This window comes from Carcharodon carcharias, chromosome 12 (assembly GCF_017639515.1).
Source record: "Carcharodon carcharias isolate sCarCar2 chromosome 12, sCarCar2.pri, whole genome shotgun sequence".
Lineage (NCBI taxonomy): Eukaryota > Metazoa > Chordata > Chondrichthyes > Lamniformes > Lamnidae > Carcharodon > Carcharodon carcharias.
In genome coordinates, this window is record NC_054478.1 from 57,370,763 (window position 1) to 57,384,842 (window position 14,080).

Sequence of the window (14,080 nt, forward strand, 5' to 3'; positions counted from 1 at the left end):
CATTAATCCAGCACACATGTATGCAAAGAATACCTATAAAAAAACCATTGCAAGCTTTTTTTATGTTTCATAAGAGATAGTGGCTTGAGAGTGCAACCAATTCAAAACAAGATCTTTCCCTATATATTTACCATTTAGAAACTTAATAATATTTTTGTGTATGTTAATAGGTACTCTGATTTCATCTTCACAAGGTAAATATATAAGGTAATCATGATTCCCAAGTAATTGTTTTAAAGCTATATATTATTTTTCAGTAAAAATTCAATATGTTATACTGAAAATAGCTTTGGTTTTCAATAGTGAAACTGTAAAACAGTTAAACTGAAGCAAATTAACTTGTTAAGGTGCAGGGCAATTTCAATGCTATTTATGGATGTGACGGCAAGTATTGTTCTTTTTATTCTTTCATGAGGATGTGGGCAATGCTGATATTGATCATATTGTGACATCATAAATAAAGTAATATTCGAATGTTTATTATATATAATATACATACAAATTGTCACCATTTTATGTGGCATGCAGCACATTACAGTACACAATGCTATTATTCAGAGTTCAAATATTGAATTAATGCTTCAGCATACTCCTGTGTATGTTTAATTTATACTTAAAAATAGGCTATGAACCAATTTTGAAATGTATTTGTAAACTCACTTTTTGTGTGCTGCACCAGTAAAACACTTTTTACTCCTCATGATAGTGAAGTTTTGGACATTAGAAGCTGATATGATTCAGAATACCTGTATTTGTCAGTTCAAAGAAATATATCAGATTTAATGCAAGACTGAGTATTAAACTAAAAATGAGAAAACGACCCAATTTTTTTTCTAATTCTTTTTCATTCTCTTGAAGTGGTTTGCTTGGCAGATCACATTAGGACAGCAAGCATCTTTTGCTCAGTTGTAGTGAATCATCCAAGTTTTTACAACAATCCAATATCTTTAGAGTCAGAACGATTTTTAAAAACTGAATTCAAATCCTCAAACTGCCATGCTGGGATTAGAACACAAATTCTTTGGATTATTATTCCGGAATATTACAGTACAAATGCCAAATGGACCACATGTTTTAAAATAACAAATTAGAAATGTTGCCAGTGTGAAAAATGGAATAAAAATCTAAATGTACATGCCTGACATTGACAGAGTTCCCCCATGAAGGGAAGACTTTGCATCTTTTCTTTGTGCTCCCCTGAAGAGGTTTTGGTTAGAAGCATGGAAAACATAAAAGGACATTGACTGAAATGTTAATTCTGTTCATCTCTGCAGAAATGCTGTCAGACTTGCTGAGTGTTTCCAACATTTTCTGTTTTTATTTCAAATTACCAGCATTTGCAGTATTTTAGACTCGTAGAATCATAGGGTTTTACAGAACGGATAAAAGACCTTTGGCCCATCATGTCTGCACCGGTTATCCAGCCCCTGTCTACTCTAATCCCATTTTCCAGCACTTGGCCTGTAGCCTTGTATACTATGGCATTTCAAGTGTCCAACTAAATATTTCCTACATGTTGTGATCGTTCCTGCCTCTTTCAGGCATTGAGTTCCAGATACCCCCCCACCCCAAGCTCTGGGTGAAAATGTTTTTCTCAGATCCCCTCCAAACCTCCTGCCCTTACCTTACATCTATGCCCCCTAATATGGACCCTTCCACTAAGGGGAAAAGTTTCTTTCTGTCTACCCTTTCTATGCCCCTCATAATTTTGTAAACCTCAATCAGATCCCCGCTCAGCCTTCTCTGCTTTAAGGAAAACAATCCTAGCCTATCTAGTCTCCTTTCATAGCTGCAACACTCCAGCCCAGGCAACATCCTGGTGAATCTCCTCTGCACTCTCTCCAGTGAAATCACATCCTTCCTATAGTGTGGCGACCAGAACTGCACACAGTGCTCCAGATGTGGCCTAACACTTTATACAACTCCATCATAACCTCCCTGCTCTTGTACCCAGTGCCTCGACTAATAAAGGCAAGTATCCTATATGCCCTTCTTAGCCACCTTATCTACTTGTCCTTCAAGGATCTATGGGCATGTATGTAAAACAAAATGTATCTAAAACAATCACTTAAAATTATTACATGATCTAGTAAATTATTACTAGGTAACATGTTCGAAAACACTGGGTGTCAAATTACTGATGACATCTATTACTTTTTGTTAAGTTCCAGGTCAAGGTAGACCTACGCTGTATTCGTTAAAGTTAAACGAATTTGTCGAGTATGCGGGTTAATAAGCCCACAAAGCGAGCGAGGGAAGCGGATTGATTTTCGAATGGAAGGAGCTGCGGAGTTGAAAGCGTTAACTAGGAGCGCTGCGCTGATTGGACCGGAATACAACATGCTGGTATGCGATTGGACGGCGCGATGAAGGAGGCGGGGTCGGGCCCGGAGCTCGCGACTGTACGGTAACAAAGTGTCGCTGCCGGCGCTGCGGATCAGAAGAAGGCTACAGAGCAGGGTGTGCAAACTAGTTAAAGAGGCTGCACTGAGTGAGGCGAAAGCCAGGTGAAGTTTCACGCTGGTGAATCTGGGAGAGAGAGAGAGAAGCCGGAGCCAGTGCGAGGTTGGTGATTTGATGTGGACGCTGGTGCGGAGAGTTGGACATCGGGCATTGCTCCGCACTCTCCGGCCGGGCCCGATGTCAGCATGAGTTTCCGAGATCTCGACCGCACAGAAAAGTTTGGGAGACGCGACGACTCGAGATGTCTGAGCCAAAACTGTGATAGTTGCACCCAAACTTCCGAGTGTTTTTGATTGGTGACTGCAGCGCTGATCGGGTCGTGGGGGGTAGGGGGTACCCAAAAGTAAAGGACATGTTTTGAATCCACACGGTCAACAGAGTTACAAAAAGCCATGTTCAAGAAGAGGAGCTTAAATTATTTGTTTTTATCTTATCCAATTTTTTATCTATTGATGCATCATGTTTTCGGTAAGTTGCTTTAAACGACGTTTGAAGTATTTCGCTCGCTGTCGTTGATAGTAAACACTGGTGATATCAGAATTGCGCCTTGTGTATTGTTACCGATGTTAGACATTTGTGGAATAAACCTTGATTTGACATGCACCATTGACTTTGCTGAGCCTCAGCACGAACATAATCTGAAGGTGTGAAAAGCGGACGATTTACGTCTTTACTCGATGATAACGCGCAGAAAAGTGACAACTTTCTCTTTTTGTGTCGAAGGTCTCAATATTTGTACAAGTGGACGTGCTACCTCCTGCAAAGAGTGTTTGCTTATTCATCCTGACTGTGGCTGGTGTGTTAAAGAGGTATGCTGCTCAGAATTGTTATAAATTCATAAACTATCAATTTACGACAGTGTTTTATTTTGTATCCTCCATTTTTACTGCTGAATGGAACACGAAGGTTAATTCAATATTATCCCGGTGATTCCTTTGGCTTCGTCGCTGTTAATTCAGATTTACAATGGCCCCAGCCTTTGGGAAAAATGCGAAAAACCCCCCAAAAAAGTACAGTATGCAGAGGTTATGCTCAGGTTAATAGTTGGATGGGGACCACTAATTAGTAATGATGCTAGTATAACTCGGTCAGTGTGTAATGTTCAGTCTGGCAATGGAATATCATATATAATCTAAAACACATATATTTGTAGACGTTTGCTGTCAACTTTTCTTATTTGTGCCAACAAAAATTTATCAATATTCTTACTCCCAGAGGAGGCACTGCAGCATCGCCACTGCCAGGAAGGTGTAATTGCAGCAGATGAGTCCTCATTATAAATGAGCATTTAAGAATTTATTTTGGAAGCATAATATCGAGAGAATGTATGACTTTCAAATGGGAACTGTATTACATCTCCATGATCTAGTCCAAATGCTCCCATATTATTTAAGTATTACGTTTGATCTTGACTCCCATATAGTCAAGTATAACAGACAAGTCTGTTATATAGACTTCAGCCACCTGTGTCCTGATCAGTCATGACATTAGTTTGTAGCATCTGCTTAAAGTGAAATTTCTAACGTGTGTCTTAAATAATATGATGATGTGGAAATAATATCTCCATGCTTTCCATGTGTGATATTAATAGTGAAGTGTTATCATTGACTTACAAGAAACAGCCAGTTCTCAAACCATGGGTGGCTATGAAACTGACCACTGAACTCATCAGCTCTTGTGTCCACACTTTCTTGCAGTGGCAAGGAATTTCTATCTGAATTTATTAGTGTGGAGTTAACTGAATGTGAAATGCTGGTGATTCAGTTGATGGCTTTATATTTTCTCTGAGTTATACCTACTGAAGCTTTCAGGAGCCAGTGATGTCTGAGAATGTGTAGTTCTGTCCTCCATTTGGATTGAATCAAACTAAATATTTTCAGGAGCTCAGTCAAAACTTTTAGGTGTCTATCGTTTACACCATATATAGAAACGTAGGAAGAGGAGGAAGTAATTTGGCCTCTTGAGGCTGCCATTCAGGTAAGTCAGGGGTGTCCTGTACTTTAAATACATTTACCTGCCTTTGTTCCATGTCCCTTGAAACCAATGTCCAGCAAAGATCTATCGATCTCAGTCTTGAAAATTTCCATTGACCCAGCATTCACAGCCATTCATGGGAATGAGTTCAAGATTTCTACTACTATTGGTATGAAAAAGTGCTTCTTGATTTCATTCCTAAATAGCCTAGCTCCATTGATAAGACTATGCCCTCTTGTTCTGCTAGCCAACCCTGATAGTAATGCTCTAGGTGGGCTCTGACCAACTGAAACATCATTTCCTAATTAGAAGCAAAATACTGCGGGTGTTGGAAATCTGAAACAAAAACAAAAATTTCTGGAAAAGCTCAGCAGGTCTGAACATCTGTGGAGAGAAAGACAGAGTTAACGTTTCGAGTCCGTATGACTCTTCAGAACTAAAGAGGAGTAGAAATGTGGTGATTATATATACTGTTTAAGGGGGGGTGGGACAGGTGAAACTGGATAGAAGGCCAGTGATAGGTGGAGACAAAGGAGAGATTGCAAAATATGTCATAAACAAAAGGTCAAAGGGGTGTTGATGGTGATGATACTGGTTAATGGTGACATTAAGAGTAGAGAGCAGGATGAGCAAGTGACAGATGGCCCTAGTGGGGTGGGGTTGGGGGAGGGGACGGTTGAAATGGACTATAAGGTGGGGATAAAACAATATATGAAAATACATTTTTTAAATAATAATAGAAATAGGTGGGGAAAAATAGATAAAATTATAAAATAAATATTGAAAAGAGGGGATCAAAAAGGGTTGAGGATGGAGGAGAGAGTTCATGATCTGAAGTTGTTGAACTCAGTGTTAAGTCCGAAGGCTGTAAAGTGGCTAATCGGAACATGAGGTGCTGTTTCTCCACTTTGCGCTGAGCTTCACTGGAACATTGCAGCAGGCCAAGGACGGACATTATGCCATTCCTCCGTCACCCTCTACACCTCAACCCCCTCCCACCGCACCTTCCCATGCAATCACAGAAGGTGCGACACCTGCCCCTTTACTTCCCCCCTCCTCACTGTCCAAGGGCCCAAGCACTCCTTTCAAATGAAGCAGCTCTTCACTTGCACTTCGCTCAATTTGGTCCACTGTATTTGCTGCTCCCAGTGCGGTCTCCTCTACATTGGAGAGTCCAAATACAGACTGGGTGACCGCTTTGCGGGACACCTTCAGTCTGTCCGCAAGCATGACCCAGACCTTCCTGTCGCTTGCCATTTCAACACTCCACCCTGCTCTCATGCCCACATGTCTGACCTTGGCCTGTTGCAATGTTCTAGTGAAACTCAACGCAAACTGGAGGAACAGCACCTCATCTTCCGATTAGCCACTTTACAGCCTTCTGGACTTAACATTCATCATGAACTCTCTGCTCCAGCCTCACCGCGTCACCTGTCCCACCCCCCCCTTAAACAGTATATACACTATATATTTCACCACGTTTCTACTTCTCTTTAGTTCTGAAGAAGTCATACGGACTCGAAGCGTTAACTCTGTCTTTCTCTCCACAGATGCTGTCAGACCTGCTGAGTTTTTCCAGCAATTTTTGTTTTTGTATCACTTCCTAATTCCTAGTTGTTGAATTCTAAACCCCTTGAGATAAAGGTGAAATTCCACTGGTGTTTTTGGTTACTTTTTGTAATTGTGGCTAACTTTTAGTTATTTGTGCACATGAACACCTAAATGACCACAGCTTTTGGTCTCTCACCATTAAGAAAATATTCTAATTTCCCTTCTCTGGAGCTGAAGTGGATGATTTTGCACATCCACCACTTTGAACTCCATCTGTCATAGTTTTGTTCACACACTCGCCTCGTGTCCTTCATAAATTCTTGGTCCCATCCACTCACTTAATGTTCCTTCTAACTTAGTGTCACCTGCAAATCTGTCTAGACCTATCTCAATTCCTTCCCTCCCAGCTCCTCCTCTCTCTCTACAAACAGGCTTCTTAAACACTTCTCTCCTGTCTCCTCTAACAACGAGTGGAGAGACTCCTTTGTCACAAAGCAACCATCCATTCAGCTGCCTCTGCACTTTTTCTCTCTTCTCTGAGCCCACTGGACCTAACTTCCTCTACGATTACTTCCTGTGCTATCCCTGAACTTATATTTTTCTCTAGTTTCTCTCTGTCTCCCATTATGCTCTCTCCAGCTGATCTTGTCTATGAGATTCACCTCATTTTCTCTCAACCCTATTCCCATCAAACTGCTGACCAGCTTCCCTTTCTGCCCCCCATATTAGCTGTTATTGTTAACGATTTCATCTCCTCACGTACTGTTCCTCTTCCCTTCAAGTCTGCGATCAGGCTTAGTCATTGAGTATGTTCAAAACAGAGATCGATAGATTTCTAGATATTAAATATATTGAGGGATATGAGGATAGTGCAGGAAAATGGCATTGAGATAGAAGATAAACCATGATCTAGTTGAATGGTGGTGCAGGCTAGAGGAGCCGAATGGCCTACTCCTGCTCCTATCTCACCTTTCCTCAATAAAAACCACCCTTGACCCTCTGTCCTTGCAAACCACCAACCCATTTCCAAAAATAAAAATACCTGGAAAAACTCAGCAGGTCTGACAGCATCTACGGAGAGGAATACAGTTAACGTTTTGAGCCTGTATGACTCTTCAGCAGAACTAAGGAAAAATAGAAGAGAGGAGAAATATAAGCTGGTTTAAGGAGGGGGGGCAGGGTGATAGGACAAGTAGAGCTGGATAGAGGGCCAGTGATAGGTGGAGATTGCCAAAAGATGTCATAGACAAAAGGACAAAGAGGTGTTGTTGGTGGTGATATTAGCTAAGACATGTGCTAATAGGTGAAAGTGAGTTTTAGTAAACACCTTGTCAAACACCAGGAGAGAAATGGAAAGCAATGAAGGTGAACAAGGCAAAAGAGAGAGGCAGAAATCCTGTTGGAGAGAAGAGCAATACTTCTTCAAGGTAGTCATTCGTTGAAGAGAAGTGGCAGTCAATTAAACACTAAGATAAAAGCAAAAAACTGGGGATGCTGGAAATCCAAAACAAAAACAAAAATAAAAATACCTGGAAAAACTCAGCAAGTCTGACAGCATCTGCGGAGAGGAATACAGTTAACGTTTCGAGTCCGTATGACCCATCTCCAACCTCCTTTTCCTTTCCAAAGTTCTTGAACGTGTTGTCAAAACAGTGTCCACCTTTCCTACAACTTCATGTTTGAATTCCTCCAATTAAGTTTCTGCCCCTGCCACTACTGAAAGTCACAAGTGACATCCTGTGTGAGAGTAACCATGGTAAACTATCCCTCCTCATTTTTCTTGACCTTTTACATAGCTGACCAAACCATCCTCCTCCAGTGTCTCTCCTCCATCATCCAGCAGAGTGGAATTGCCTTTCCATGGTTCCAGTCTTATCCATCCAGCTGTGGCCGGAGAATTACCTGCATTGGTTTCTCTCCCCACTCTCACTGCATTGCCTCTGGGGTCCACAAATAACCTGTTCATGGCCACCTCATTATTCTCATCTACATCCTGCCATCTGAAAAGATATCAGGTATCATACCACTCGTATGCCAATGACATCCAGCTCTTCTTCACCACCATCTCTCTTGACTACCTTACTGTCTCTGATTTGCCAGACTGCTTGTCCAAAATCTGGTACTGGATGCACAGAATGTTTTTCCAGTTAAATATTGGGAAAACTGAAGGAAATGTATTCATTTCCTGCCACAAAATCTGTTCTCTAGTCTTAAACTCCATCCCTCTCCCTAATAAATGTCTGATGTTGAACCAAACTGTGCAACTTCATGATTGTACCTGACCCCGAAATTATCTTCCAACCACATATTTGCTCCATCACCATGACAGTCTACTTCCACCTCCATGTGATTGCCTGACTCCGGGACAATGAGCTCATTTGCTGCTGAAACCATCATCCATGTTTTTAGACTTTGCTATTCCAAGGCTCGCCTGGCCCACTTTCCATCTTTAACCCTATATGAATTTGAAGGCATCCAAAACTCAATTGCCTGTATCTTAAATTGCACCAATTCCCAATACCCACCACCCTGTGCTTGCTGATTTACATTGCCTTCTGGATGACAAAGTCTCTATTTTAAGTCCCTACATGCCTTTTCCCTGTAAAATCCTCCAGCTCTTCAGGATCTCCAATTCTGGCCTCATGTGCAAGGCATCTAAAACATTTTGCCTCTTTATCTATTTCTCCTCCTTTAAAACACTGCTGATAACATACCTTTTTGACCAAGCTTTTGGTCATCTGCCTTAGTATCTCCTTATGTGCTCAGTGTCAAATTTTGTTTGCTAATGCTCTTGTGAGGCACTTTGGGACCATTTACTACATTAAAGGTGGTATAAAATGCAAGTTATTACTGTTGTTGTTTACCAATTGATTGATATATGTGGTGAAAAGTTGAGACCTCAGTACAGATCCCTGAGAAACACCACACCATATCCCACCAATCATGGAAAATTCCCTTTATTTCTACCCATCCTATTGTCACCCATGTCATAAGATTAATTCCAATAACATGCACTGTCATTTTTGCTATTAAACTCTCTTGTGGAGCCATATAAAAATGCTTTTAAAATGTCCATTTGGACAAAATCCATTTGCATTCCCCTAGCCACTATGCCAGTGACCTCCTCAAAACAATTAAATACATAATCCAAACATGACCTACCCTTTACAAATCCATGCTCACTGTCTTTGATCAACTGATACATATCTTAATGCTCAGTCATTCTGTTTCTAATAATAGATTTCAGTAAACTCACACAATTAATGTTAAACTGACTGTAGTTACCTGTTTTTTTATTCCATCCCATCTTAACTAATGAACGACATTGAGGGTTTTCCAATCCAGAAGCACAATTCCCACATCTAGAGAGCTTTGGATGACTAATACATCCTTATTTTCCTTGCATATTTTCTTTAAAACCTTGGGATTGAAATTATTTGATTCCAGATAGTTCTTTGGTTTAAGGTCCATTCTTTTCACCATTATCTTTTCTAAAACTTGTATCCAATATAGTAATGCCTTTAATTTGGCCTATTTTTAGGTTCCACTGCTCCTGTTCCTCTGTTGTGAAAAATCTGTTGTTTTCTTATTATCTATTATAGCCTTGCCTGCATTCTTTTCTAATAGGTCCACATTCCCTTTCTCAATATATCTATATAAGTCAGTGCTATTAGCTTTAATATCCCTTGCAGATTATTTAATATTTATTTTTGTCCTCCCATTACTTCTTTTGTATCCCTTTGTTAATTTTTATAACTCTCCGATTCTGCTGGATTTCTACTTTTCTTTGTATTTGTCTTTGCTTTATAGGCCTATGCACTTTATTAGATTCTTTACTGTGATCGGTTTATTTCTCATCCCTTCAAAGCTTAGCTTATTTAAATTTCAATCTTTGGTTTGTGATTCTCCCTTCTAACTCTCAAATGCATTTATGTTATGGTTACTATTTGCAAGGTGCTGCTCAGTGATAGAATGTTATGGACAATACACAGGTTTTTCTACAAATTAATTTCTGAGTGTGCATCAATATTTGGAAGGGATGTAGTAACCACTTATTAACATTGAGCTTTAATCAAAGCTACAAGGACCTTGATCTCCAGATTTTACTTCAGAAGAAACAGTAATGTTCAATTAATTATTTTGATCTTTTTGCATCCCACAATACTCATACTGTTGAGATACACCAGGCGTGTTTTCGGTGATGGGTGCATGTAAAATAGGGCGGGTACCCACCCTACCACCTTTCCGCCCACCCCCGAGCTCACCCCCATAATATGAAGGGTAGGCAATTGCCAAAATTGGCAGCCTGTCTGCTATATTTAAATAAATAATTAGGGGTCAATTGAGATTGTTAACAAGCCAATTGACCCCAATAATATGCTGCCCATGTCATGAAACAGTTAGCATGGGCAATTGAGCAGGAGCGTGCAGGCTGCGTTTTAAAAAATCCGTCTCAGAGGATGGGAAGGAAGAGGGGAGGGTGCTATCTTTTGGGGGAGGGACCCTTTGAACATAAGGAAGGGGGGCAGCCCCTCTAAGATAGCACCCCTGTTTCTTCCGAGCTGTGCTCTATAAAACACACACACCCCCCCCTCCTCCTCCTCCCTAAACTGCCCAAACCCTTACTACCCAAGACTTACCTGGCTCTGGAATTCACGGGCCTTCTTCTTGTTCTTAGTTGCAGTCCTGGCAGCGCCCACTAATGCACTGACGCTGCCAGGACTGCCCCAAATCCAATTGGCCCGCAGCTCCCAAGGGCGTGACTTCCTGCTTCAGTTCAGCCCGCCTGCAGCACATTATTGCTGTGGGGTCCGCGGGCATGAAGTGGGTTGGCTCCATGCCAACATTGCCTACAAGGTGGGTTAGGGTGGGGGTGATCTGTCCTCCCCCTTGTAATATGTTGTCCATTGAATTGAAAACAAACCTGAGTCACCGCTTTAGAAGAATAAAAATATTTGTTTGTCTGTGGTTTTGTTCTCCCAAAGATGAGAGATGAGGTCAACACTAGGAATTTTTTTCAAATTTATAATTGATGGTTGGAGTAGACATGACCTTTCAAATCTTTGGCAGAAGCCAAGCTGATTGAAAGGGCTCTTTAGCTGAGGGCTAATCAGGGAGCAGGCCAGTATTTAAAACTTTTTAGAGTTAATCTGGGATTATCGATAGCTGGCAGTGAGTTATAAAGACTGTAATTCAATCAAGAAGATTTGAAGATGCTGCAAATCACAGAAGCAGTATGATGGCAGCTTATAACTAAAAGGAGAGCTTCAAATTTGAAACATAGCTTCGCTGCTGGCTATTTGTTATTGTACATTGTTCGTGTGTTTATGTATAATGGTCTACATCTGCAGGTTTAACAGACACTGATGGAATATTATTTTTGATTATTTCATGATAATTTTATGATTAAGATGGTGTGACATAAGTGAAAGGACAGTTAACATAATTTTTACATTTAATTTGAATAACCTGTAGATATTGATTGTGTACATGCTATTTATACATTTTTATACATTTACATATTTTGTGTACATTATACGATATTTACATATTTAGAGGTTTCATATGATTTGGGAGGTAATGACATTTTCCATTGTTGGATTTAGACAAGCTATTACTTCTGAGTTTAGAACATTTGGATGTACTATCAAACCTATTTATGCCAAGATTATTCTAATTTGGATTCCGGTGTCATAAACTACTAATGGAGATATTGATGTTATTTCAACAATGTACTTAAAACTCAAATGCACCTTTCTGTTCACTTCATGGTTGTTTTTGTTCAGTTCCCAATTATATTGACTTTAGAGTAGATTTTTAGAGTAGAGTAGAGTAGTGTACAAATGGGCTATGGTTTCCCCTTTTGCTGTCCAACAGTTTTCTGTCCATTAAAGTGATTGTATGGGAAATTTGATGCTTGGTAAATAAAGAAACAGAAAACCACAACCATAACCTCTTAAATCAGCATTAGAATTGTACCCACAACTTGTATTTTGAAAGTGCTTTTAACATTGTAAAACATCCTAAGTTACTTCAGAGAGGAGAAATTGGGTGAACATTAGCATCTGATTTAACCTAACCTCAGTGAGAATGGGTGAGTTTAGATCAGGCACCCATTTTACACCCCATCTGAAATCAATGAAAGGTAAACTCAGCAGGATATAAAACAGGCATTCATCCCATTCCCATGGGAATGATAGACATGCAAAAGAGGCTAGAGTTGGAAAAACAGAAGATTTGCTGGTACATATGACTGAAGGAGGTTGTTTGGGTGAGATGTTATCATGCAGGAATTTGTAATGAGGATCGAAATAGGAAAGCAATAGATGATTCCATGAAGAGGAGTAGATAGGGTAGGAGGAGTTTTGAACAATTTGGAGTTTGCGTGGAATTTGGGAAGTTCACAAGTAGAGTGTTGAAAAGGTCCATCCTGGAGTTGATGGAAGTGTGGAAGAGGGCTCTGTCGGTTGAGGTGAGGTAAATGGGGAGGCAAGCAAATTTTTATTCCATCTGTTTGAGCTTGACAGTGGCGAAGAAGTGCCCACTTATGAAATGCATAAATAGGTAACATTATAATGAATATATTTTAAAAAATAATGATTTTCATGTTTACAGTTATACAGCATTGTAGCAGAGGACTTGGCATTTAAAATGCTTGTGCCTGCCAAATTGAAACATTAACAACTACATTTCTGTGGTCAAATGCAATATATATCCTATTCCACAAGAAAAGGGGTGATAAAGATTTAAAAAGTGATTTATTTTAATGCCATTGGAATTAAAAGCAGCTGCCATCCTTTGTATTGTATTGTCACCTGTTTTTTAATAGTTATTTATTGCAGAACTGCAGTGTGGGATTGTTTATTTACTGTGTTCTTGTCTACAGTTTAAGCAGGGTATAATAAAGTCCAGAATATCTTAGGAAGCAGTGAAGGGGATGGATAACTAATTTCACAGACTTTATTTAATATAATTCATAGTATTTTGTAAGGAGAGATTAGCATTGGTGGGTAGATAGTATTGTGTTTATAGGGCTTTTCAGATTACCTTAAATTTACACCTACACATGGGTCATAGTACTCCAGTTGATTACTGTAGCTAATCTGCAAAGAATCCGCTCCCACAGAGTAGACTGCAACAACAATGGCTGTTTTAGTAATCATGCATTTTTCACGCTACTCAGACCCACTGTGCCAGTTGCTATGGCTCTCTGTCCTTGAGACCTTCTTGTACAGCTATAATTCAGTTTTTATATCCCATCCCTGCACAGTAGTACTTTCTGTTATCTCACTCTGCTTCACACATGCAGAAAAGTTCAGTAGGCTGAAAAAAGGCTTTGAATAATTGCATGTGAACTTCATAGGTGCATCTATGAATCAATAATTGGTTTTCTTTTATTTCGACTGTAATTCTACACCTCCTAAAATTTGAAGCAGAAATTTCTACTGGAATGACGATAGTGACTTTTAAAGAGTCAGAAGTAATTTGAAAAGTGCACATGAAGGCTACATCATACAAAAAGAAAATCTAATATTAGAAAAGCTGTAATAGTCCTAAAATGGCTAAGCAAAAATAATGATTGAATTGTCCCCTGTAACTCATATTTTCTTTACAGAGCAATTTATATCTGCGTCACTGTGTCTATTGTGATTAATTTAACATTCTTATTTTCTTATCACTTTTTATCTTTAAGGAATTTGGCAACAAGGGAAGCATCTTTTCAAGATGTGACTTTAGGGAAAACTTGATTAAAAGAGGATGCACAATTCAGTTTATAGAGAGTCCTCAAAGTGGTATACTGATACAAAGAAACTTACCATTGAGCAATAAGGGATCAGGATCATCACAATCAGATGTCATTCAACTAACGCCTCAAAGGATTGCTCTGAAGCTAAGAACAGGTAAAGTCTTGTTTTACATTCTCCTTAGAGACTGATAACTTTAAGAAAAATAAATTCAAACTTCTGGTTGATAGGTGAAAGGATGACATGACAAGATTTCATGGGTTAACTATTTTACAGTAACAAACAGACTAAAAACCACCATGATTAAACACTATTGTTGTAGGCCATTTATACTTTAAACTACAGAA

The 14,080-nt window shown here is 39.5% G+C and overlaps 1 protein-coding gene across 2 annotated transcripts in view; it reads left to right on the top strand.

Annotated features, from left to right (window-relative positions):
* Positions 1-2,396: 2,396 nt before the first annotated feature.
* The window catches only part of itgb5 (integrin, beta 5), a 191,541-nt gene continuing 179,857 nt past the window's right edge, over positions 2,397-14,080 (top strand). For both annotated transcript variants that reach the window (XM_041200573.1, XM_041200574.1), the window contains exons 1-3: positions 2,397-2,931; positions 3,187-3,272; positions 13,682-13,889. In XM_041200573.1, coding sequence (XP_041056507.1) covers positions 2,856-2,931; positions 3,187-3,272; positions 13,682-13,889 — 370 coding nt within the window. In that variant the 5' untranslated portion in view covers positions 2,397-2,855. The remainder of the gene's footprint in view (positions 2,932-3,186; positions 3,273-13,681; positions 13,890-14,080) is intronic.